The 26594-nt window shown below is 42.4% G+C and overlaps 2 protein-coding genes and 1 pseudogene across 10 annotated transcripts in view; 2 read left to right on the top strand and 1 right to left on the bottom strand.

Annotated features, from left to right (window-relative positions):
• SEMA4F (ssemaphorin 4F) overlaps positions 1-9738 on the bottom strand; it is a 31044-nt gene extending 21306 nt beyond the window's left edge. For 6 of the 9 annotated variants that reach the window (XR_008379683.1, XR_008379684.1, XM_053589494.1 and 3 more), the window contains exons 1-5: positions 9500-9738; positions 6343-6494; positions 5138-5197; positions 4821-4919; positions 184-277 (exon numbers count right to left, since the gene is read on the bottom strand). Coding sequence is in view for 7 of the 9 variants with exons in the window: in XM_053589494.1 (XP_053445469.1) it covers positions 184-277; positions 4821-4919; positions 5138-5197; positions 6343-6494; positions 9500-9644 (550 nt within the window). In the remaining 2 variants the exon portion in view is untranslated. Of the gene's footprint in view, positions 1-183; positions 278-4820; positions 4920-5137; positions 5198-6342; positions 6495-7394; positions 7475-9499 lie in introns of all 9 variants that reach the window. The other 3 variants (XM_053589496.1, XM_053589495.1, XM_053589497.1) reach the window with 3 other exon arrangements.
• A 6020-nt stretch (positions 9739-15758) lies between these two features.
• Positions 15759-26594, top strand: part of M1AP (meiosis 1 associated protein) — a 119063-nt gene continuing 108227 nt past the window's right edge. The window contains exons 1-2 of the mRNA XM_053590022.1: positions 15759-15839; positions 24721-25012. Of these exons, the coding sequence (XP_053445997.1) occupies positions 24773-25012 (240 nt within the window). The 5' untranslated portion in view covers positions 15759-15839; positions 24721-24772. The remainder of the gene's footprint in view (positions 15840-24720; positions 25013-26594) is intronic.
• On the top strand, positions 26284-26490 carry LOC128584822 (60S ribosomal protein L38-like; annotated as a pseudogene).

Below are 26594 nucleotides of genomic sequence, written 5' to 3'. Positions count from 1 at the left end.
AATGATACCCTTTGAGGAAAATCAGGTAGTCACAGACACTCAGAGAAAAATAGGAAAGGCTAAAAAGAGACATGGGAATAACAGACATTCTGAGGAAAAAAGGACACAGAAATTCCAATAGCAGACGTGAGAAAGGAGGCAATTAGAGCAAGAAGTCACAGGTTCTTGTCTCTCCCCACTCACCAACCATTACAGCTGCTGACCGCTGAGCTGGCTCAAAAGGACATTTCCCCCGGCCACTCTCAAGTCTTTCAACCTGCTGGAAACTGGATACATCCTACAGACCAGAAGGGGGCAAATGGTTTAGGGGTTGTGAGGAAGGTTGATGGTGAGAAGTACAAAGATGGTCAGATGAAGGAAAGGTCAATTCCCATTCGTCTCCCATACCCTCACTACAAACCCCATCTTCCCAGTCAGCTATTCCTGATGTCCCCAACCATTACTGCATTTCCTATCTCTGCTACACTTTTTTTTATCACTTTATCCCACTAACTTAATTCTCCTATACAAACACCCACATGCCCTGATGAAGGAATACCTAGGATGGACCTAGAAGACACTAAGAGGCTGAAGATCTCAGTCTTCCCTCTGAAACACTGCTGAGTGGTAAGGTTTGCAACTGACTGGAGAATGTGCCACAGGACAAGAAGGACCAAGGAAGAAGGCAGGCCTCTGAGGGATAGAGCCCTTAGGAAGGGCAAAGAAAAGTACAGGCTGATAGAGGAACATCTGAAGCCCAGGGGCCTAGATAGTAAAGGGCCATCCTCTCTCTACTCCCACCCCAAGGATGAAAGACAGGACCATAATCATATACCCAAGAGGGAGGAAACAATCTACAAAGTCAATAAAGAATGACCTGAATTTCAGGTCAGAATTTTGGGGTTTGATAAATAAGTACCTTCCTTATCCAGGGACTCCAGAGGGACTGAGCTGGATGGGGACCAAGAGGCATAATAGCTCCACCATGGCCAGAGCACTAAGACAGACTTCAAGATAACATCTAAAAACAGAAATCAAGGATGATTTCAACCTAAGATGGAGAGGAAAGTTAACTGTGGCTGGCTGAGAAGCAACGTTATGGCATGCAAGTACCAGGCTTGATATCTCTAGTTCACAAACTGGGGTGAACATATATATGGTGTTGCTGGAGCCCAATTACTTTCATGGTAGTTGGAATAGAAACACAGATATGTATCTCCAAACATAAGTATACTACTGGTCCATTCTGATTGCTCATCTCTTTCCTCTACATGGCAAACAAGATTTAATTTTACTGAGTCTTGAAAAAGGCATGTTAAAATTGGTTGTGATCTGAAGACCCCCAAAAGGAGATAATGGATCAAAAGAGTCTACTAGAGTAGAAGACTCCATGGAGACACAGCATTTCCCTTGGGTGGCAGTGGGAGCATCCTTGCCTAAGGAGAAAGATGGCAGTCTGGTGATAGTACCAAGATGTTCAGGTGCTCCAGAGATGCAGTTAATACCAACTGTGCTTCCCTTCCATGGCACCAAAACTATGGCAGTAACCTCCTATTCTCTACATTATACAGCCCAACCCCAAGTTATTCTAAAATCCACCCTAGATTAGTCATCTAAACTGTCAGTCACTAACTTCCTAATACATTTGTGAATGACATAATGACCCATCATTGTCTGGAGTATAAACTCTTGAGCCCAAAATACTTATCATCTACTACTTCTCAAAATAATCTTTATTCTAGTCAAGCCAAATCACCTGTAATTCCTGGAAAACAAATTATGTCCTCTATGCCAAAAGTTACTGCCTTGTATTTCTCGGTTCCCAATCTCTCTAATCTTTATGCACCCATTTGATACTTTTGACTCACTCCCTTCCTTGAAATATTCTTATTCCTCAACTCTCTTGAAACTCTACCCTCCTATAATCCTTCTTCTTAACTGTTACTAGCTCCTACATGTATATCCTAAGGATCTATCCATGGTCCTTCAAAGATATTCATTCTTACATCTCCAGCCAGATATTCTATGCAAATCATTCCCTCAAACTCTCCAAGTCTGATCTTTTCCAAACTCTGGTCACTTGACTGTTGGACTTCGTCACAAAGATTGCCTATCTGCCCCTTAAAACTCAACATGTCAGAACTAGTCTTCTTCCAGTTTCCCCCAATAGCATGATCATGTCATCCAGCTTTCTTACCTTTAAAAAAGTGACCTTCCTATTAACTAGACAGGTTATGATTATTGTATAGTCAAAATGACAATTAACTGGGGTCTGAAAGAGGCAAAACCACTCTACTACATTCACTATCTGAATGTTGAGAGTCTTCATTGTATCACCATTGTTTCAGTCAGCAGAGTGTCTCAAAATCAGTTGTAGTGAAGAAAAGTCCCTCATGCTGAAAGCAGGGCTGGGTAGGAAGGCTTCACTGAACTGTGCGGTTGGAACTGGTCCTTTGGTCTTGGCCAAAAAGGGAACAAGGCATATAAAGAACCTCTCCCAAGAAAAGAAAGATGGTGTCTGTGAACATGAAACACATCAAATGCCACAAGAAACTGAAGGCAGATAAGATCTCCTGGTATCCTGGGCTTCAGGCTGGTCTAGGGGAACAGGATAGTGGAGCAAAGCCAGACAAACCCAGGTATAAGTTTTGGCTCTACCTCTGCTACCTACATTATCTTAGACATGGCACCTAATTTCCCTTACTTGTAAAATGAAAATAAATAACTAAATATCATGATGAAGATGAAAATTAAACTTAATCGTAAATGTAAAGTACCTATTGACAAGCCTTCATCAGAGTAGATAACGAATTGAATGATTTTATCGTTCAAGTTGCTTTGCTAGAAGTCTAACATTTTTCTCAAATAACTTAACTGAGGGATTTCCTCCCACAAAACATATTAAAATATTTTCTTCCAGTGTTCAGTGAGCTGTCACTGAAAGACAGCTCCCCATATGGGTGGAGCTCATAGTTCCAGCGCTTGAACTTCCTTTTTTCTAAGAACTTTCTCTACAATTAACTCTGAGCAAGATGCTAGGTCTGGATCAAAACTCTCAGATAATAGTTTATAACACAGTCTCAAAGTCAACAATTTAGGTACTGAGAGGCTCAGCAAGGATAAAGGAAGAACTTTATCAGGTAGAGTAGGGTTGCTAGGAAGCAGGATAAGACAGGCAGAAGAGAAACATCTAAGAGGAGACTCAAAATGTCACTTGAAGGATGACCAGGGCTGACCTCTTCAAACTATGTCCCATATTGTTCTATAAACAAGCCTTGACCAAAGCAGGATTCCTATGTCATAAGCCTATCAAACAGGAGGGTTCAGAGAAAGAGTTGATCTTGTGAGAGAGCAGGTCACAGACCCCTGACTTCATGCTACATTGCTGATGTTCAAGAATAGATAGGCATCATGCCAATCCTGCAGGTTGTCTAGAATATTTTCTGTCTAACACCTTGTCTAACAACCATTAGGTCCCATTTCATAGAGATAAAAATGAAAGGAAGGCCCTAAGAGACTCACTTGGGACAATCCATAAGCCATGGCTCTGGTATTCATTCCCATGGAATGAAATCTCTGAGCCTATGCATACTGGAAAAGGACAAGTATGATAACAGTAGTACCACCACTACCCTGTGGCTTCTGGAGAACTTTAGGGAAACTAGACTTTCAATATTACCTGATGGGACACAGAGATTTCCACAAAACCCTGAACTTGGAGACCTTTCCAGCATGAGGAAGCTACACAGTAGGCAGCTTGTCATCCACATTATGGAAAGAATTCAACAATAGTCCAAATAACCCCAAGGGCAGCCAAGAGGGACTGACTGGATCAATCATGCACACAACTGTAACATCCTAACCCAGAAGTTTGTAACAAAGAGGAGTTTAGAGATGCACACTGACTAGATCCAGGTGGCAAGGATTACAAGTCAAGTCAAGATCTACAGTTGTGGATCAGAGCCAAGAAAGGGAGTCATTGCACTCCCTCCTATTGTTCCATAGAGCAGAAAGGGAAACCACAGGATACAGAAGACCTGTGAGACTTTGACTCACCTCAGGACCTTGTCATAAATGTGTGCTGCTAGAGGACCAGTGCTAACTACTATATAACTGATGGAAAAAGCTAAGAGTTCAAAAATAGTCACCAGTCTAAGAGATTCATGTGGCCATGGCCAGAGTAGATGTGATTAAGGGTATACTTGTTCCAAGCCTGCCTGGGTTTGAGGGAAGTGATGCCCAGGCCTTCAACAGCAAAGAACAGGATCTAGATGAAATATGGTTGACAGAGTGCCCACCCGGAAGGCAAGATCCAAAGTATAGAGAAAGCAGGTATTTCATTAGTGGGAGTGACATAAGCAGCCATGAGAGCAGAGCCACAGCCCACAAAGAATGAGGCTGGCAGTGGAGGTGGGGAAAAGTGGAGAGAGACAGTCACATGCTATGAAACAGCCACGGGCTACATTGATTACCCAGGCTGCCTGGACAAAGCATACAAAGGGCAAGGGAAACACAAGTTACTGGTTTTTGAAGTCTCCTAGGTTTGTCCTCACCTTTGGCCAATTAACAATCATAACTTCCTAAACTGTCTCTCTTTACACTTTGTATACCTCATCCTCTACAGGCAACCTTCTTCTCCCTCCCTCATGGCAAAGGCTCCACCCTGTAAGGACATCCTCTACCCCCAATGTTTATCATGCACAATAATTGCCTTAACTACGCCCCCATCCTCATAGTCATTCACAGAAAACCCTACCTGTCTTACCACCACCGCCCCCAAGTAATTCACACTGGTGCAGTCTCCCTCTCCCTCTCCCTCTCCTTCCACCCCCATCACTCACAATAACCCCGCACTTCGGATCAAACGCGAAGGTGCCACAAGTGAGGAGATGAGAAGCATTGGCAATGGCGAGAATCTGGACAAAATTGTGACATTCGTCCTGGGGGTCAGAGATGGTTAGAGAGAATCATTAGTAATGGGTATAAGGGAGGGTAAGGTAGTGTCAGGACAGTTACATGCAACTCAGAGATGAAGGGTGATGGCATGGTATTAGAGTCCCTGCCTGGGCCCACTTGAATGGGAGTAGTACAGGGAACTGACAGAGTCATGGGTGGGTCAATCAACACCACTCAAAACTGGGCCCAGCTTGACACTTACCTCTTTCTCACCTTTCTTCTTACAGTTCTGTCTGTGAGCCTCAGGAACCATCCAGTCAATCTGAGAAAGGAGAAGTGGCCACTTCACCCAGATTCTCCCCCATATTCCCTCAATATCAGGGAAGATGAGACAGTTCCACAACCTCCATCAATCTGGGAACTTCAGAAGCTCCCAGAATACTTTTTCAAACCGGAGGTTCCCACCCATTAATGAGTGGTGAAATCACAATTGATTTTTTTTTTTTTTTGAGACAAGAGTCTCCTTACGTCACCCTCGGTAGAGTGCTGTGACGTCACAGCTCACAGCAACCTCAAACTCTTAGGCTTAACTGATTCTCTTGCCTCAGCCTCCCCAGTAGTTGGGACTACAGGTGGCTGCTACAACACCTGGCTATTTTTTTTTTTTTTACTGTTGCAGTTGTCATTGTTTTAGCTGGCCCGGGCCAGGTTCGAACCCACCAATCCTCGGTGTATGTGGCTGGCGCCCTACTCACTGAGCTACAGGTGCTGCCAAAATCACAATTGATTAATTGTGAAATAAAACCAACATTATTTTTAATAAAATATATCAAAACGTATCACATATATAGAGGACAGTAGTGTTTCAAGAAAGGTTTTTTTCAGCACACAGTTGTATACTGGGCAGCAATATATAGTACAGGCTGAATATCCCTAATCAGAAATACTTTGGAGTAAAAGTATTTCAGATTTTTTGGAATATTTGCAGAATACATACCAGTTGAGCAACTGTAATTCAAGTATTCAAAATCTGAAATGCTCCAATATACACTTCCTTGAGCATGATAAAATTTTAGATTTTGGAGCATTTCAGATTTCAGATTTTCAGATTAAGGATACTCAACCTTTACAGCTCTTACCAACGGGTAGTTAAAAAGTTTGAAAGTCATTTCCTAGAACATTGTAATTCTAATGATTCCACTGCCCACTGTCAGAAACCCTGTCACTGTGGCCTTTTCCCTACCATCATAAACCTCCCACATAGCTTCCCCCATCACCATGACCCTTCATCATGCTCAGCTGATAAAATGAAGTGGGCAATCCCCCTCACCTATTTCTCCCAACCCACCCCTCATCTACCACCCCTACAGTTACATCTTTAGTTATTATAACCCTCTCACTGCCCATAAAATCATACATCTAATTACATGCTATGGGGTATAGGGTTCTCCCACTCTCAGCTCTCACCCTGCGGGGTCTCTCCCCTGAGAAGGGCAGGGATAAAGCGAAGATAGTGTCCCGGGCGCCAACATAAAGCATGTGAGAAGCAGGATCCACAAGGAGAACAGAGTAATTGTACGTCTGAGGAACAGCAAACCGGGTGAGATAGGAGTCAGCCTCTGGCAGGAAGAAAGTGGCAGAGGGGAGAGTGGTATCAGCCATCATCACTTCACAAGGGTTGGGTCCACAAAACAAAAACAAAGCGGTCAATTTTTGTTTTCTTCCAAGTACCATTTATTTAGCAGCCATCAGTAAAAAAAACAGAACTTTGTCAGTTCAACTATCTACATTTCCCTGGAGATAGATAACTGATGAGACCAAAATATTTAGCATACAATCCAGTCAAGTATTCCTTTTCTATAAAAACAGAACACTTTATTAAAATAACAGCATAAATATTAAGTCTATAATTTCTATTTCTAAATATATATATACAATTTGAAAATACCTATAGAAGGAACAAGTACTTCCTAAATTTCTTTTTTTTTAAATAAATCACTACTTAATAGCAACTTATTTTTACTTAGAAAGAAAATGTTTCACTCTTTTCACTAATACTTTAGAAGTCTATCTCCCAAGCTGGGCTTTTTTTTTTTTTTTTTTTTTTTTTTTTTTTGTTTGCAGTTTTTGGCCAGGGCTGGGTTTGAACTCGCCACCTCCAGCATATGGGGCCAGCACCCTACTCCATTGAGCCACAGGCGCTGCCCCAAACTGGGCTTTTCACTAACCCATTAGAAGTCTATCTTCCAGGCTGGGCATGGTGACTTATCCTGCAATCCTAGCACTATTTAGGAGGCCAGGGCAGGAGGATTGCTTGAGGTCAAAAGTTGGAAACCAGCTGGGGTAACAAAGTGAGAATCTTAAAACAAACAAAAAAAAAACAATAAAAAGTCTGTTTCCTCTGTCTCCCACCATCCTTGACTTATCCCTGCCCCATTCCACCCAAAGAGGTAGATAGTGTGGTGAAATGTTTTCTGAAAATGGCCCCGCCTAAGTTTAAATGTGGTTCTTCCACTTACCAGTTGTATGATCTTGAGTAAGTTAATTGCCCTCTTAGAGCCCCATTTTCCTCATCTGTAAACACTATCATCCAGGGCTACTGGGAGAATAAAGCAAGATAAAATATGTGGAAGCACCTGGCACATGCCACATTTTTTACAAATAGTACTTTTCCTCCTTCCTTAGGTATGTGTTCTGTTCGGGCAAAATCTATTTAACCTCATATCAGCATTCAAATCTCTTACATACACATATTTAAAGGTCATAACAAATAATCTGGCAGAAATTCAGCTTCTTAGGTCAACTTCCGACTCTGGGAACCCTACCCCTACACCAACACAGCTCTGTTCTACCTGCTTCATCTACTTAGGTACTCTTACACTGGTAGAAAGGCCACCAACCCATTCATTTGTAGATGCGGGGTTGTAAGCCCCACTCAACCCACCCTCATCTCTGTGCTATATCCTGCATAACCTCTCAAATTTAGTATAAGCTCCGGATTACCCAACTTCCCTTCATATCCCCAACTGAACTTCACCCTGTTTGCCATCTAGACCTTTCTGATGCCTGAACATCAACTCAGCCTGGAAACCTCAACTCACTGGCTATTCCTCTGGCACAAACCAAAACCCTAAGCTCTGACCACAGATTTGCTTCCAGGATTCATGGCATCCCTATGTCACTGGCCTGAGTTGAGACTCTAAATTACTATTACTCACTTGTGAGGTTTTACCAACAGATTGTACTCTTGGCTTCACTGGTTCTGTTGGCTCAAAGTACCAATGCTCAATGCCCACTGAGAAGAAAACAAGGTCCACGGCCATGCTCATGCCCACCTCAGCAGTATCTCTAAGATTTGAATCATTTCAATGACCATTTTTAACCTTGTGACATCCCTAGTTTTTTCCATATTCCTTCAAAGGATCATGCCCCCCTCCTTCTTTTGTCCTTCTTAAGACTTTTTTTTTTTTTTTGAGACAGAGTCTCACTCTGTCACCCTGGGTAGAGTGCTGTGGCATCATCGTGCTTCACAGAAACCTCAAACCCTTGGGCTCCAGCAATCCTCTTGCCTCAGTGTCCCAAGTAGCTGGGACTGCAAGCATGTGCCTCTACACCCAGCTAGGTTTTTTTTTTTTTTCTATTTTTTTAAATAGAGACAGGGTCTTGCTCTTGCTCTTGCTCAGGATGGTTTCAAACTCCTGAGCTCAAGCAATCCACCTGCCTTGGCTTTCCAAAGTGCTAGTGTTACAGGTGTGAGCCACTGTCCTTCTGAAGACTTTAAAAATCATTTAAACATAAGCCCAGGAGTTGGAGGTTGCTGTGAGCTGTGTGACGCCACAGCACTCTACCGAGGGAAATAAAGTGAAACTCTGTCTCTACAAAAAAAAAAAAAAAAAAAATCATTTAAACAGAATTTTAAATCAATTCATTGAATGGTTCACCAACATTTAATGTAAGGAATGGGCAGAAAGAGCAGGGAACACTGAGAAAGTCAGGTGAGTTACGGTGGATATGATAATGGAAGAGTGGGAGCTGGTGTCAGAGAAGTAAGGTGAGAGGGAAGAGGGTTAGGCAGATTAGGGCTATGAGCACAGTAACAGGCTCGGATGATAGGGTGGGCGAGCGGGGGAGGACAATAGAAGATAGGGAAATGAATCTAAGAAAGACATGAATTTGAGACAAAGGAAATGCTGTGTGGGGGCGCAGGATGGGTGGACAAAGTAGTATTAAAACCAATGGGTTTGAAAGCAGAATGGGTTTCAAACTGGAATGATGAGCACAGGTGTATATTCGGGAAACCGTGATAAAAAGAGAGGGCCTTCGAAATGAACAACCTGGGACAACCCTCACCCCGTCCTTGGGCCTCAGTGTAAATAATGGGTACACACACGAAGTCTCCACGGTTAGAGACTCAACTGTCTCGCAGTTCTGGGAATAAGGGGCCAGCTGGAGCAGCCTGGGCGTGTCACAGGAGCCGAGGCACGAGGCACGCGCCGGAGATGCGGCGAAGCAGCACAGTCTGCGGGTCTCGCCCAATCCCGGCGGGGCGTGGGCGGCGAGGAACGCCAAGCGCCGCGCTGAGGAGCCCTAGGTTCTGTCAACGGGTTAGGAGCTCGCGCCTTACCAGAGATGGGAAGCGAAGTCCTGGGCACCGAGCGAGGGACGCGACCGAACACCGGGGCGTTCAGCACCGCCAGCAGCAGCAGCGGGAAGGGCGAGGCCGGAGTCTGCCCGGAACCTGGGCGGGGCCGCAAGGGAAAGGCCAGCATCTTCAGTCCCTCCTGGCCGCGCGTGCGGCGCGCCCTGCGGCCTCGGCCCCACTCGGATCCCCTCGGCCCGGCTCGGCCTACGGCTGAGGAAGAAACACAATCTGACTTCGCCCCCTCAAGAAGAGGCCAATGACCAAGAATCTTTATTCCTACAGCCAATCGGAATAGAGTAGAGGCGGGGCTGAGGGGAGGAGACTCCTAACCCAGCCCCAGGCCGAGCTAGACCAAGGTATAGGTGGGAGTTCTACCTCAGTGTGGGGAGAGGGGGGTCGCTGCAGGACCTCGAGTGGCGCGTTTACTCTGGGTATTCCAAAAATTTTAAATGCCCATATATGTATTAAAAGAGTAAATAATGGGTACACATATCAAGTTTCTCAAAATTATTACTTCACAAGCATTTAATGAAGGCTCCCTATGTGGCGGGCAGACCATAAAATATGCGCGCGCGCACACACATAGATAGGATGATACAAAAAATAACTAAAAAGCACGATCCCTGCCCTTAGGGAGCTGCCAATATAATGGAGCTCCCAAAGGTAAACAAATAGCTGCAAATAGATAATTGCAATACAAAGTGATGCATGTTTGCTGTAAAAATATGCAGTAAAGTGCAGGGAAGGGACACGTTTTGCCTTCAAAGTGACGTTTAAACTGTGTCTTCAAGTATTAGTAGGCCTTTGAGAGCCAAGAGCAAACACTGCCTATGGATAGATCCACTCGGATATCCACAGACAAGGCAAACACAGGTCCTGAGCATGATTCACCATCTTCCGCAAACCCTGGCTCCTTCATGTAGTCTTCTAACTTACAGCCTGCGGGCCACTCCTTGCTCTCTCTTCTTTTCCTACCCCATTGTGTCAGTTATCTAGGCTGTATAACTAATGTAACAAATTAATCTCGGAATTTAGTGGCTTAAAACATTTTTTATCCTCGTACAGTCCTCTGTGTCAGAAATTCAGGAGCAGCTTAAACTGGGTGGTCTGGCTCCCAATCTGTCACGAGTTTACAGTCCAGATATGGGACAGGGTAAGCAGTCATCTGAAGGCTTGACTGGTGCTGGAGGGCCCACTTCAAGTGCCCACTTTCAAGCTTAGCAAATTGGTAGCAATTGTTGGCAACAACTCTGTTTTCTTCACGTGATTTCTCCATGAGGCTGCTTGAATGTCTTCACAATGTGAGGTGGCTTCCTCAGACCGATTGATTCAAAAAAGTTAGGCTGTCTTTTATGGCCTAGCCTCAGAAGTGACATATAATCACTCTGCCATATTCTATTGGTCACACAGGCCATCCCTGATGCACTGGAGAAGGGGGACTACACAGGTGGTATTTGAGGATTTCAGTGGGCCATCTTGGAGACTGGCTACTACACCCATAAGTAAGGTATCACTATGTCCAGATAATTCTGGCTCATAAATAACTTAAATCCATCTTTTCTTTCCATTATCATCATAGTTCAGGACTTTTGTCATTATTCACCCAAAAATTCCATTAAAAAGACAAAATTCTGCCTTCAATGTCTCACCTTCCAGACTGCCATCAGGATGATCTTTTTAAAGTACAAGTACTGGTTTATTCATTCAGGAATATTGAGGGCCATTGCTAAATACTAGAGATAAGAAGATGATTACGATATGGTCCCTGAATTCAAACTGTTTTATCTAAAGGAAAAATCAGACATTTGAGATTAAACTTCAAATCTTCTCTCTGAAACCTTCTCTCTGATACCATGTTCAATATAATAGGAGTCTCCTCTGAGCTGGTCTTCAGCAATACAGGGTACACTTTAGTCTCTTTCTGAATCTGGTGTAAATATTAGGGGTTTGTCTTTTTATTTTTTTCAAAAATCTTTTTTTTAATTTTTTGACAGCCACATATGGTAAGAAGTTCATTTTATATTGCAACCTATTTATACTTACGAACATACATTCATAATATATTGAGGTAAATATTTTACAAAGTCATACTTATACCATACTTTGCCTTTATTTTTAAACTGTGATTTTTTTCTATTGTGTTGCATTTTATTCTATTCCATTTTTTAAAATGCTGGTCGTAGCCCACTAAAATTATTCTATTAGTTATAAATGAGTTGAGATCTCCACTTTGAAAAAAAACCACTGTTCAAGGCAATCACATTCATGCTAATTTAATTAATAATGCTTTCCTAAATATGTATTTGCAGGCCATATTTCCCTCTTCAGGTTCTGACACATATATCCAACTGCCTATTGGACATTTCCATTCAGTGTTACCACAGCCACCTTTATTTCAATTTTTCCAAAACTGAATTGTCATCCTCATCCCCACACCAGCCTGAGTAACTGGATGGGTGGTAGAACTAATGTTCTCTATCTCTGTATGTAGCTCTACTATCTTTCCAGCTGTCCACGCCAGATATTTTGTATTCATTTATTCAATAAATATTCACCCAATGCCTACTATATTCTAGGCCCTGCCATTTAGGATTTCTCTTAATCAATATAATCAATCACAAAGATCTGCTAATTTTAACTCCTAGCTATCTCCACCCACATATGTGTTTCCTTTCTACGAACACTCTAATTCAAGCCACTATCTTCTCATGCCTTGACCCTATGCCCAGCCACCACTACCTCAACTTCAGCCCCAATATATTCCCCCTTAGGGCAGGGAGAAAGTTCTGTGCAGTACACAAATCAGATCACGTCATCCCTCTGCTTAAAAACATCAGTTGAGCTTCCCCATCTCACCCCAACTTTGCTGAGGGATGAAATCCAAAGTCCTTCAAACAGTCCACAAGACCTTACATGTTCTGATCCTTTGCCTATGTCTCCTGCTTCATCTTTACCAGTCCTCTTCTACATATTATGCTCCAGTCTGACTGAGTTTCTTCATTTCCTTAGAATTCCCTGTGCATGGAATACTCGCCATGCCCCTTACTCGCTAACTCCTCTTTGCTTTTGATGACTCAGCTCAGAATGATAATCCCTTCCTCCAGGAAGCACTCACCAGTTTTCCAGGTCTATGCCTTCCCTATGTGTTCCTATAACCACTGTAGCACGTATCATTGCCCAAGTAATTGTCTGGCGTAGTCTAAACTCCCCCAGGTGGACAAAGATGATCAAAGTATTCTCAGACCCTAGAACAATGTCTGGCATTTAGGAAGTCAGTGACTATTTGGTAAGTGTTCATTTATTACCTATATTACCAGGACCAGGCAAGGTGGCTCATGCCTGTAATCATAGCACTCTACAGGCCCAGGTGAGTGGATTGCCTAAGGTCACAGGTTCAAGACAAGTCTGAGCCAGAGCAAGAGACTGTTTCTAAAAACAGCACCTATAGTCCCAGCTATTTGGGAGGCTGAGGCAAGAGCTTGGCTCAATCACTTGAGCCCAAGAGTTTGAGGTTGCTGTGAGCTGTGAACTCATGGCACTCTACTGAGATTGACAAAGTGAGACTCTATCTCAAAACTAATAATAATAATAATATCTGGCTCGGTGCCTATGGCTCAAGTGGCTAAGGTGCCAGCCACATACACCTGAGCTGGCGGGTTCAAATCCAGCCTGGGCCCGCCGAACAACAATGATGGCTGTAACCAAAAAAAAAAAAAAAAAAATAGCTGGGCGTTGTGGCAGGCACCTGTAGTGCCAGCTACTTTGGAGGTGGAGGCAAGAGAATCACTTGAGCCCAGGAGTTGGAGGTTGCTGTGAGCTGTGATGCCGTGGCACTGTACCCAGGGCAACAGCTTGAGGCTCTGTCTCAAAAAAAAAAAAAAAAAACAATAATAATAATATCTCTATTACTCTATAATAATACCTCTATTTGCTGTTACAAATATTCAGGTGTTAATCTAGGCTCACTAAGAAACAGACATGAAAGATGAGATTAAATAAAATACCTATGAGAGAAAATGGGGAACAGGCCATGAACGGCAAGAAGCAGTCGGACTGTGATTTATAGTACAAGGCTGACCCCAAGTGAAGAAGAAAGGTATGTAACCATCCATGACTGAAAGTTCAGCAAAGCTGTTGAATCATTAACCCAAAGTTGCCCATTAGAGAAGTCCTAAGTCTTCCAGGAACAGGTCTAGGAGAATCCCCACCACACTCAGTCACTGGCCTCCATTCAAATGTGTCAGTAGAATTATAAGGCAGCTGGTGCCCTTGTAGCTGAAAGTCTACGAGGTGCTTTCTCATGGCCATTACAGTTTGTCCCCTTCAGAGAATAATTCTTTAGGGAATTATATCATACTGTCCCATGCCCAGTAGTCTTTTGTATATTTTTCAATAAGTTCTACAGAAGAATGAAACAACTTCTAGAGGGTACAGAAAGAAATTCATGGTAGCTGGGAGCAATGAGAGGTTTGGTTTGGAGTAAAGCTACTGCACTAGTTTAAATGTGTTCCCCCAGAAATCATTTGTTGGAAACAGTTGCCATTGCAATGATATTGGGAGGTGGGGCCTAAGAGGAGATTAATTCATGAGGGCAATGAATTTATGTTGTTATCATGGGAGTGGGTTAGTTATTAGATTTGTTATAAAAGTGAGTCTGACTCCCTGTTACTCTTTTGCACACTGGTGCCCTCCGCCTTTTGCCACGGTATAATCAAGAAGACCCTCACCAGATGTGGATTTCCCAACCACATCTAGAAGAAGTGTGAGTAATAAATTTCCTTTCTTTATAAATTACTCAGTCTGTGGTATTCTATTATAGCAATACGAAAGGGAGTTAAGGCAGCATTAGGTTTGAGCCTGGTAATGTAGGTGTCATCAGTTGTAAAAGACCTTGTAACCAAAAAGGAAATGAACAGTTTTTAAGTCAAAGAATGACATGAGAAAAATACATTTACAAGGATAATCTTAACATCTGGGAATGATAACTGGAGATTAGAGACAGACTAATTTGGACTATGTGGGAAAGAAGCACTGTTCAACTTACTTTCACCCTGTAAGGTGAAACACAGGACATCAGATTACAGTATTTAAAAAGGGACTCTTGGGCTCAGCACCTGTAACTCAAGTGGCCAAGGTGCCAGCTGCATACATCAGAGCTGGCAGATTTGAATCCAGCCCAGGGCCTGCCAAACAACAATGACAACTACACCCAAAAAATAGCTAGGCTTTGTGACAGGCACCTATAGTCCCAGCTACTTGGGAAGCTGATGCAAGAGAATCACTTAAGCCCAGGAGTTGGGCTTGAGCTGTGAGCTGTGATGCCACGGCACTCTACCCAGGGCAACAGCTTGAGGTTCTGACTCAAAAAAAGGGGGAGGGGGGGCTCTTGGGTTAAATATTTCTGTTTTTACTCTGAGGGCTCTGAGGAGCAGTTGAAAGGTGCAAAATAGTTTAGTAGGTCTGGAACACAGGCAAGTGACTCTTTTCCTGTCCTGAGTTATTTATGGGAGCACTGTTCCAGTACCTGTTCTTGGGTAATGAACTAAAAGGTAAAAGTAAATGATAAAGAAGGAAACAGGATAAACTGCTTGTCCATTTCTGGCTTAGTACTAGCATTATCTTTTCCTGTCCTTTGATCTAATTTATAGAATTCCTATTCAACCAAAGTTGAAGATCCAGACCAACCAGCGCTCCTACCCCATCTGAAGTTTGGCAAAGGGACAGTAGGAAAAAACCTCAAGTAAGTATGAGTAGAGAGAGACAGATCCTCTTGGAACATAGAAGTTTGAAAAGACTTAAAAGAACTTTTCTGAAGGCAGACTAAATTCCAGGTTCCCCTGAGGGCAGGGACCATTGTTTGTATATTCACTGTAACCCGATCGTAGCACAACGTGTGGCACATAGTGTGCCCACCAAACATTTTATTGACTAGAACAGTAATTGGCTGAATGAGCGAGTGAATGATGTGGAAGAAAAGGGTTAAAACCAAGAACACTCGGGGCGCTTCTAGGATGTTTCGTGGAGGGAAGCGGTAGCTAACGAGGCAACATTTGTTAATTTGTAAGGTTTAGGGCAATATTTCCAACAGATATAGAAAACTCTACAAACGTGGCCAAAGAAGGGCTGTCCTCAGGACGTCCAGGCGCTCGGAGGCTGCGTCCTCAGGTAACCTGAGGTGAACCCCGGCGGCCCCAGCCCTGCAGCGCCCGCAGTAGCCTGAGGGGGCGCCTTCGGCGGCGAGAGCGCCCGCGAGAGCAGCCGGGGCCAGGTCACCACTTGCCTCCCCAAGGGACCAGGGTCGTCAGCTCCTCCACGCTCCGGGGTGAGCAGAAGGGGCCGAGGGTCTCGCGGAGGGAGGACAGCGGGAGTGGCGGGCGTGGGTCGAGCTCGGGCCCGCCCTCAGGCCAATGTCGGGTCAAGACTGACAAGAGGCTGGACAGAGGCTCAGCTCCCGGGGCCCGAGCCGCCCTCCGCTCGCGTTTCGGAGCGGCGAGGCCTGCGCTGGGCCTGGGCCCGGAGCCTCTCCCCGGCCGCGGCCTGGGGCTGCGGATCCTCCGGGCACGGTAGGCGCCCTGTGGAGGGACCGTGAGACATTTTTAAAGTCAGAAGTAGCCGGGCGCGGTGGCTCACGCCTGTAATCCCAGCACTCAGGGAGGCCGAGGCGGGTGGATTGCCTGAGCTCACAGTTCGAGACCAGCCTGAGCAATAGCGAGACCCCGTCTCTAAAAAAAAAAAAAAAAAAATAGCTGGGCGTTGTGGCGGGCGCCTGCAGTCCCGCTCCTGGGGAGGCTGAGGCAAGAGAATCACTGGAGCCCACAGTGAGCTATGCTGTGAGCTATGACCCCACAGCACTCTGTCTACCAAGGGCGACGAAATGAGACTCTGCCTCAAAAAAAATACAGAAGAAAACAATTGATACCTGGAGATTAAGAAGAACGTTTTAATTTTTTCTCACATCAGGGGAAAAAATAAAAATTTTAGGACCTGCAAAAATCTATCAACTTATTTTACTTTATTTCTGAAACCGTATCAGTCATTCTCAGTAAAGTGCTGTTGCTGTCACAGCTCACGGCAACTCAAACTCTTGGGCTCAAGCGATTCTCTTGCCTCAGCCTGCGGAGTAGCTGGGACTACAGGCGCCAGCCACAACACCCGGCTATTTTTAGAGACAAGGTCTCGCTCAGGCTGGTCTCGAACTCCTGAGCTCAGGCCTCCTCAGCCTCCCAGAGTGCTGGGATTACAGGCATGAGCCGCTGGCCGGCCTATTTATTTATCTTCATTTTATTTGTTATGAGGGAGAGGGCCCACAAAGGCAAAAGTGCTTAGGGCCTGTGAAATATTTTTTTTTTTTTATCAGATTTTGGCCAGAGCTGGGTTTGAACCTGCCACCTCTGGCATATGGGGCCAGAGCGCTAGCCCTTTGAGCCACAGGCATGGCCCTGGGCCTGTGAAATTTTTAATGGGGTAGAAGGAAGGTAGATGAAGGCAGAACCATTGAGTCATTTATAACATGACAATGTGTCCTAAGGGTTTCCTATAAAAAGCACAATACAAGGCCAGGCATGGTAGCTCACGCCTGTAATCCTATTACTCTGGGAGGCTGAGGTGAGTGAATTGCCTAAGCTCAGGAGTTTAAGACCAACCTGAGCAAGAAGGGAGTGAGACCTTGTCTCTAAAAATTAGCTGGGCATTGTGGCTGGGGCCTGTAGTCCCAGCTACCAAGGGAGGCTGAGGCAAGAGGATCGCTTGAGCCCAGAAGTTTGAGTTACGATGCTGTCATCCAGGGTGACAAAGTAAGACTCTGTCTCAAAAAAGAAAGAAAGAAAGAAAGCACAGTATAAGCACTTTGAAATGAGGGCGGGAAAAGAACCTGACAGGCTGAACCTAGATGAACAGGGGTCACAGTGAAGGCTTGGAACTAATACCCTGCAGAAGCCACCAAGGGTAAGAGGTCTCTGGAGAGGTGAGCAGGGCCTGAAGGGAAGGTTGGGCCCAAGACACAGGCAGAACTTTGGGGCCTGGAGAAGGCGCTTCGGTTTCTTTCCACATATATTTGGAAGTCATTGGAGAGTTTTGGGTTTTTGTTTTTTGGGGTTTTTTTTTTAAACAGAATCTCACTATGTCACCCTTGGTAGAGTGCTATGGCGTCACAGCTCACAGCAACCTCAAACTCTTGGGCTTAAGCGATTCTCATATTCCCAAGTAGCTGGGACTACAGGCACCCGCCACAACACCTGTCTATTTTTTGTTGCAGTTGTGATTGTTGTTTAGCTGGCCCGGGCTGGGATCAAATCCGCCACCCTTAGTATATGTGGCTGGCGCTGTAACCACTGTGCTACAAGTGCTGAGCCACTCAAAGAGATCTTAATAATCAATGGGGAAAAAATTGCAATTGTTCTGTGGCTTCTGAAAATTGTCAAAATAGTAAAAGCTCTCTTAGTGCCTGTTATAAGAGTATAGGGAAACATAAAACAGTAAAACTATTTATTTCATACCCTAATACATTAGAAACATTGAAAGTTAAAATTTTACCAAGGAAATTTGAACAGTGCTTGTGCTTGCTTTTTTTCTCATGGTAAAATTTATCATAGACCAAACATCTTTTATATTTCTTAGCAAATTGTTATTCTCAGCTGGGGTAGTGGCTCAGACCTGTAATCCTATACTCTGGAAGGCTGAGGCAGTGTATCACTTAAGCTCAGGAGTTCAAGACCAGCCTGAGCAAGACCTAGATCCTTCTCTACTAAAAATAGAAAAATTACCTGGGTGTTGTGAATGGCACCTGTAGTCCCAGCTGTGGGAAGCCGAGGCAAAAGGATCACGTGAGCCTAGGAGTTTGAGGTTGCGGTGAGATGTGGCTCCACCACACTGTCACCTGGGGCAACAGAATGAGACTCTGTCTCAAAAAAAAAAAATTTTTTTTTATTCTCCTTTTTAAGTTTGGGTCAGTTTTCAGCACTTTATCTTTTGTAACTTCAATTTTATAAATTATCTTTTAAGTTTTCTCTTATAATGAAGTTTCTTTTTTGCCAATGGCGTTTTCTCTGGAACATCTTCATTTTTTTTTCTTCTTAGTGACTTTGTGTTAATAAGTTTGCCTTCACTAAGTTCCACTGGCTGCTTATCTAGAGTCCATGAATTGGAGGCACCATTAACCTTGTTGGGCAGTGCCTGTGACTCAAAGGAGTAGGTCGCCGGCCCCATATGCCGGAGGTAGTGCGTTCAAACCTAGCCCCAGACAAAAACTACAAAAAAAAAATTCTTATGGTTAGCTTTCTTCTTTAATTTCATTTACATTTGATTCAAATTTCATTTTCAACATTATCACTTTTCATGTTTTTGCTGCACTTTCATTTTTATTAGCTAATTCCCTCTTTCAATTATTTGTTTTTGTAAAATGTCATGCAGGACTAGGAAACAAGAAAACAACAGAACTTTACACTTTGCTGTCTGTGCTTAAGCTGAATAACAGATATGCAATGACCAGTTACTGACAGACTTTGGTTTGTTTGGTTGGGGGTTTTTTTGTTTTTGTTTTTGTTTACTTTGTCGCCCTCAGTGAGTACGTGGCATCATAGCTCACAGCAACCTCAAACTCTTGGGCTCAAGCAATTCTCTGGCCTCAGCCTCCCATGTAGCTGGGACTACAAGTGCCCGCCACAACACCCAGCTATTTTTAGGGGCGGGATCTTGCTCTAGCTCAGACTAGTCTTATTTTTAGAGGCAGGGTCTTACTCTAACTCCGGCTGGTCTCCAACCTGTGAGCTCAGGTAATTCACCTGCCTAGGCCTCCCAGAGTACTAGGATTACAGATGTGAGCCATGGCACCCAGCATATGGACAAACTTTGAAAGGAGTAGTATAATTGATCACCTATCATGATCAGTGGACTAAAGAGCTAGATATGATTTGTATGGTAACCAAAATTTGAACTGCATTGTTGCAGGGCTACTGTTAATTAACTAACCTATAATAACTAAAATCTGTATATACTGAAACCATGCAAAGTGAGGGCTGTTTACACTCTAAAGTGACAATGTTTTCAGATCTGAGGAAAGATGGAGAAGGGGAGTAGACATTTATTAAACATTAATAATAAGGCCTCTGGGTACCTATTTGTGTGAATCTGTGTGTCAGCCCCAAATTCAGCTCTCTATGTAAAAAACAGGTCCCATGTGCTTAACTTAAGAATACAGTTAAAAAATATTAATGGCATGTGATTTCTTGGTAAATACATTAAGTCATTGATTTGAATTTATGGTTCAAGATTACTTTCAACAAATGACCATATTCATTTATTTATTTTTCTCTACTGTATTCAACACTTAATTGGAACTCAATTTTTAAAAAATATTAAATGGTCCCAATTAAAAAATATATATATATATTAAATGGGGCTGAGCATGGTAGCTCATGCCTATAATCCTAGCACTCTTAGAGGCCAAGACAGGTGGATTGTTTGAGCTTAGACATTCCAGACCAGCCTGAGCAAAAGCAAGACTCTGTCTCTACTAAAAATAGAAAAACTAGCGAGGCATAGTGGCAAATGCCTGTAGTCCCAGCTACTCTGGAGTCTGAGGCAAGAGGATTCCTTGAGTCCAGGAGTATGAGGTTGCTGTGAGCTATAACTCCATGGCAGTCTACTCAAGGTGACAGAGTGAGACTCTGTCTCAAAAAAAAAAAAAAAAAAAAATGTTAAATGGGCCGGATGCTAAGGGATGGGCCAGGTGCTAAGGGGCTCACACCTGTAATCTCAACACTTTGGGATGCTCATCAGGGGGACTATTTGATGCCAGGATTCAAGACAACCCTGGAGAACATAGTGAGACCCCATCTCTACATTTTTTTTTTAATGCCTATAGTCCTATCTACTTGAAAGGCTAAGACAGGAGGATAGATTGAGCCTAGGAGTTCAAGGTTATAGTAAGCTGTGATCGCACCACTGCACTCTAGCCTGGGTGACAGAGCAAAACTGTTTCAAAAGAAAAAAACAAAAGTCGAATGAGTGAATGCTGTCTTCTACCATTCAAAAGGGAATTTTGAAGGAAATAAATTCACAGATTCATTTTGAAAAATGCATCCATCTATGTATTCGTAGGTCATTTTTAAAGATTCTAAATACCAACATGTTTCTGAAAATTATAATTATCTTTCACTTGGTCACAGGGGAAAATGAAAAAAGCTTTAATTTTCTCTGCATTCTTTAACTGAAAAACAATTATACAGACTCATGTTATTTTCCGGAGGTGGGAACATATGTTTTCATCTTTTAATCATGTTTCCTTAATGTTTTATTTAATGATTGTCCTAATGTTCTTTTTGAAATATTTTCATTGTTAAATATAACATACATTGAGGAAAGTCATAAAACATAAACATAAAGTTTAATAATTAAGAAGTGAACACAAATAACTACAACAAAAATCAAGAAATAGAACATTACCAATACCTTCTTCTTCTTTTTTTTTTTTATTTTTTTGCAGTTTTTGGCCGGGGCTGGGTTTGAACCCACCACCTCCTGTACATGGGGCCAGCACCCTACTCCTTTGAGCCACAGACACTGCCCAAACCTTCTTCTCTTATCCCTTCTAATCGTAATCCTCTCTACGGAAAAGCATTACCCTAATTTTAGTGATAATTTCCCTGCTTTTCTTCATAGTTTTACCACTATGTATGCATACCTAAACAATATGGTTACTTTTGCTTATTTTTAAAATCTATATTTGAAATCATGCTACATGTATATGTATTCTTTGTGTCTTGCTTCTTTTATTCAATATTATGTTTCTTAGAGTCATCCATGTTGCATGTAACTGTAGTTCATTCATTTTCATCACTGCATATACAAATATACCATGATTTATCCATTCTAATGTGGATTGATATTTGTGTTATTTGCAGTATGGGGTACTTGTGACAAGATTTGTTATCAATAGTTTTTTTTGCTGCTATGATATAACTTTGTTCATATAACCTGGTACATATCATTAAAAGATTATATGATTGTAAACCAAATGAGCTAAATTATTACAATTAGTAAGAAAAGTGCAGCAAGGTTGTTAAATATAAATTCAATGTACAAAAATTAATTATATTTCTACAAATTAGCAACAGACTAAAAATGAAATTTTAAAATATCCCATATAAATTAATATTTAAAAAATAATAAATTCCCTAGGACTAAGATTTAACAAAAAATGAAGAGATCTTTTAGGGAAAAATCACGAAACTGTAGATTCTTTTAGACTTCCTATATACACAATCATGTATATTACAAAAAAAAGTAAGTTTTCTTTCTTCCACTGCAATCCCTTTTGTTTGTCTTGCCTTGTTGCTACCTTCACTACAGTGTTCAAAAGAACTACCCTTCCTGTCTTATATAAAAAGCTTTCAGAGGCTCAGTGCCTGTGGCTCAAGCGGCTAAGGCACCAGCCACATACCCCTGAGCTGGTAGGTTCGAATCCAGCCTGGGCCCAACAAACAACAATGATAGCTGCAACCAAAAAATAGCTGGGCATTGTGGGGGGCGCCTGAGAATCAGTTGAGCCCAGGTATTGGAGGTTGCTGTGAGCTGTGATGCCACAGCTACTCAGGGTGACAGCTTGAGGCTCTGTCTCTAAAATAAAATAAAATAAAATAAGCTTTCACCATATCACCATTAAGAATGATGTTTGCACTAGGTTTTTGTAATCATTTAACAGATTATTCCTATCCCTATTTCTAGTTGCTAAGAGACTTTATTATGCACAAATGTTGGGTTTTAATGAAGGCTCTTCTATATCTATTAAGATGATCATATCATCTTTCTTATTTACTCTTAAAGTGATAAATTATAGTGACTGATATTCTAATGTTATTTTAACCTTATATTCTTGAGATACATCCAACTTAGTCATGATGTGTTGTTCTTTTTAGATATTACTAATTTCAATTTTATTATATGTTTTTTGTTTTTTGTTTTTTTTGAGACAGAGTCTCACTTTGGTGCCCTTGGTAGAGTGCTGTGACATCATAGCTCACAGCAACCTCAAAGTCTTGGGCTCAAGAGATTCTCTTGAGTCAGCCTCCCAAGTAGCTGGGACTACAGGCACCCGCCACAATACCCAGCTAGTTTTTAGAGACGAGATCTCGCTCTGGTTCAGGCTGGTCTCGAACCTGTGAGCTCAATCCACCTGCTTCAGCCTCCCACAGTGCTAGGATTACAGGCATTTTTCTTATGTTTTGTTTAGGATTTGTGTACATGTAAGTTTGCAGGTGAGATTACCCTACAATTGCTTTCTCATTATACTTTTATCAGTTTCAGTATAAAAGGTTATGTTAAACTTATAAAATTAATTGAGGAACATTCCCTCTTCTAATGTTTCAAGTAATTTAATGTTGAAATTCTTTGTCTTTGCAAGTTTTATGAAACTCGTTGGTAGTGGAATCATCTGGCCTTCTAGTTTACTTTGTGGGAAGATATTTGATTACCAGATAAATTTCTTTAATGATTATAGACTATGTATTTAGGTTTCTAAAATTGCTTTTTAGAGAAAGGGTCTCAGTTTCTTGCCCAGGCTGAAATGCAGTGGTATGATCATAGTTCACTACAACCTCGAACTCCTAGGTTCAAGCATTCCTCTTGCTTCATCCTCCCGAGTAGTTGGGACTGCAGGTGTGGGCCACTGTGTCCAGCTAATTAAAAAAAAAAAAATTTTTTTTTTTTTTTTGTAGAGACAATGTCCTGCTGTGTTGTGTAGGTTGATCTCCAACTCCTGACCTCAAGTGACTCCACCCACCTTAGCCTCCCAAAGTACTGGGATTACTAGCATCAGCCACTGTGCCTGGCTGGTTTCTATGTAAAAAAATTTTTTTTAGTATTGGTTAGATATATTTTTCTAGGAATTTGTCTATATCAAACTTACTGACATAAGGTGTTCATTATATCCTTTTTCTCATTTGGTTCTTTTTTCTCATTTGTTTTCATTTCCTAACCTGAATCCTAGGGATAAGCGTAAATATCTAGCAAAGAAAGAAGTCCAGGATGTTGGAAGCAAAGAAAACAGCACAAGCAAACTCACCAAAAGGAGTGGTATTTTGATATTATTTCTATGAAAACATTGAGGTGAAGAACAGCTTCCAATGAAGCTGACAAGTCATGAAGGGCCTTAAAAAAGAGTTTAAATTTTACCTCTTAGAAGACATGAACAACCTAAGAAATTTAACCAAGGAATAAATGTAGTCATATTTTCATTTATAAGAATTATTATGAGGCCAGGCTCAGGCCTGTAATCCTAGCACTCTGGGAGGCTGAGGCGGGTGGATTGCCTGAGCTCACTAGTTCAAGACCAGCCTAAGCAAAAGCAAGACCCTCATCTCTACTAAAAATGGAAAAACTGAGGTAAGAGGATCGCTTGAGCCCAAGAGTTGGAGTTTGCTGTGAGCTATGATGCCATAGCACTCTACCCAGGGCTACAGCTTCTTGAGACTCTGTCTCAAAAAAAAAAAAAAAAGGAATTACTTTGTACCAAACAGTGTTCTAGGCACACTGAAAAAAAATACTCAGAAAGGTTCTGTACCTTTGGGAAGCTCACAACAAAGTGGGAGAGGCAGTCATAGAAACAAATTACAATACAGTACAATTAATGCTAATAAAGAAACAAAGTTTAAAAAAAATAGTAAAGAAGCTCTTGGTGCCTGTAGCTCAGTGAGTAGGGCGCTAGCCACATACTCCGAGGCTGGCCGGTTCGAGGCCGGCCCAGGCCTGCTAAGCAACAATGACAACTGCAACCAAAAAATAGTCGGGCGTTGTGGTGAGCTCCTGTAGTCTCAGCTACTCAGGAGGCTGAGGCAAGAGAATCGCTTAAGCCCAAGAGTTTCAAGTTGCTGAGAGCTGTGTTGCCACGTACTCAACCGAGAGTGACACAGTGAGACTCTGTCTCAAAATAAAAAAAAAGGAAAGAAAAGAAACAAAGTTGATCAAGTCAGATAGCTTACATTGATAGTAAATTTTACTTTTGTGTGACTTTTTTTCCCCTCAGGCTTACAATATAGACAAACACCTAGATCTCTTGGGAGCTGTTAAAATGGGATAGCCTGGATAAGCTTGATTTAGTACCCAATCTGACTCCTTTCTGGACTGAGTCCCTTTGACCTCTGTTCTTTGTTGCAACGCAGCACATAATTCAGTTTGAAAGCCAGATGTTTCTCTTTTCTTCCCTACAGGTGTAGAAAATATCCAGGTAGCAGCTGCAGTTCTACCTTTGGTTTGGCTGCCATGCATCCTAGGAGAACTAGTGGTAAAGGGCCCTCCACTCCCATGCAAATTGACCAGCAACCTCCACGGCTTCTCATTGTGCACATTGCTCTGCCATCCTGGGCTGACATCTGCTCCAACCTGTGTGAGGCACTGCAGAACTTTTTCTCTCTAGCCTGCAGCTTGATGGGCCCCAGCCGTATGTCTTTGTTCAGTTTATACATGGTGCAAAATCAGCACGAGTGCATCCTCCCTTTTGTGGTGAGTATATCTACATTTATTCATTTTATCCTGAAAGGAAATACAGTATAAGGATTCTAAAACAGAGGTCACAGTTATTATTTACAGCGATAACTGGACTAGTTCTCCAAAGCCAATATCCTACACGTGACACCGGGAGAGCCAGATGTCACCCTGCTTATGCAGGGGTTTATGCTGCAGAAGAAAAACCCCAAAATTATTAATCTAGGAGTTAAATAGGCTCTCCAGCAGTTCTCAGCCTGTGGGTCGCGACCCACAGGAACTGTATTAAAGGGCTGCGGCATTAGGAATCTTCTCAACCTTCCTAATGCCGCGGCCCTTTAATACAGTTCCTGTGGGTCGTAACAGGTTGAGAACTGCCGATCTAAACTATCTCCCTACACTCCTGAAAAAGTGGGGAAAACTTTGGCCTCAACAATTCTTTGAAATGTAAACTGACTATTTTCACTCCCTTTGAAATGTAAACATGTGAGAAAGTAAATCTCTAAATCTCTTTAGAGGTCATCCTTTCAAGACTTGTTCTTTAACCAAAGTACCAGTTTTCTTTGCTTAGAAAACCCTAACTGTGCAAAAATATGAAAATATTTTCTCTACAGACCACATAGGACTCAGGTGAAACTCCCCCTCGGATTTTAGAAGCCATACTGGACTAGGGGCAGTATTTTTACAAAGCTCCCTCTTCTTTTCCATTCTTTCTTATGTAAAGTTCAGAATCAAAGGGAAGAGAAAGACTTACAGAGGTTCTATGCATCACCTACACTGAGGCAGCTTTGCTGCTAATATAGCTTATTAAGTGAATATAAATCTTGTTATTTAAAATTTCTGAAAGAGTTGGCGGCGCCTGTGGCTCAGTCGGTAAGGCGCCGGCCCCATATACCGAGGGTGGCGGGTTCAAACCCGGCCCCGGCCAAACTGCAACCAAAAAATAGCCGGGTGTTGTGGCGGGCTCCTGTAGTCCCAGCTACTTGGGAGGCTGAGGCAAGAGAATCACTTAAGCCCAGGAGTTGGAGGTTGCTGTGAGCTGTGTGAAGCCACGGCACTCTACCGAGGGCCATAAAGTAAGACTCTGTCTCTACAAAAAAAAAAAAAATAATAAAATTTCTGAAAGAGGAAATTTCATAAATCCATTACTAAATTAATAATGTAATACCTCACTAGAATCAACTCACTTTTTATTTATGCTTTAGTTTCCCCATTGAAAGTGTAAAGATGCTTTCCTTCTCTTGCTGCTTGTTGTGAGGGTCTGTGCCCTCCCCACACGCCTCATCACCATGCCTTGGAAAATTGAGGAAATCAAGGATTTTCTGCTCACAGTTAGGTGAAAGGACACCAAGTTTGTCAAGATCAAGAAAAATAAGGATAATGTGAAGTTTAAAGTTCAATGCAGCAGATACACCTTGGTCATCACAGACAAAGAGAAGGCGGAGAAACTGAAGCAGTCTCTGCCACCTGGTTTGACAGTAAAGGAGCTGAAATGAAGCAGACATGCTGATTTGAATTGTATTAAATTTTAAAAATTCAAAAAATAAAAAAAAGAAAGTATAAAGATAACATCTCTGTTGATACTATAAAGAATTACAAT

This window comes from Nycticebus coucang, chromosome 4, assembly GCF_027406575.1.
Source record: "Nycticebus coucang isolate mNycCou1 chromosome 4, mNycCou1.pri, whole genome shotgun sequence".
NCBI lineage: Eukaryota > Metazoa > Chordata > Mammalia > Primates > Lorisidae > Nycticebus > Nycticebus coucang.
The sequence above is the reverse complement of the archived record's forward strand: the minus strand, read 5'-3'. Positions and strand labels throughout refer to the sequence as shown.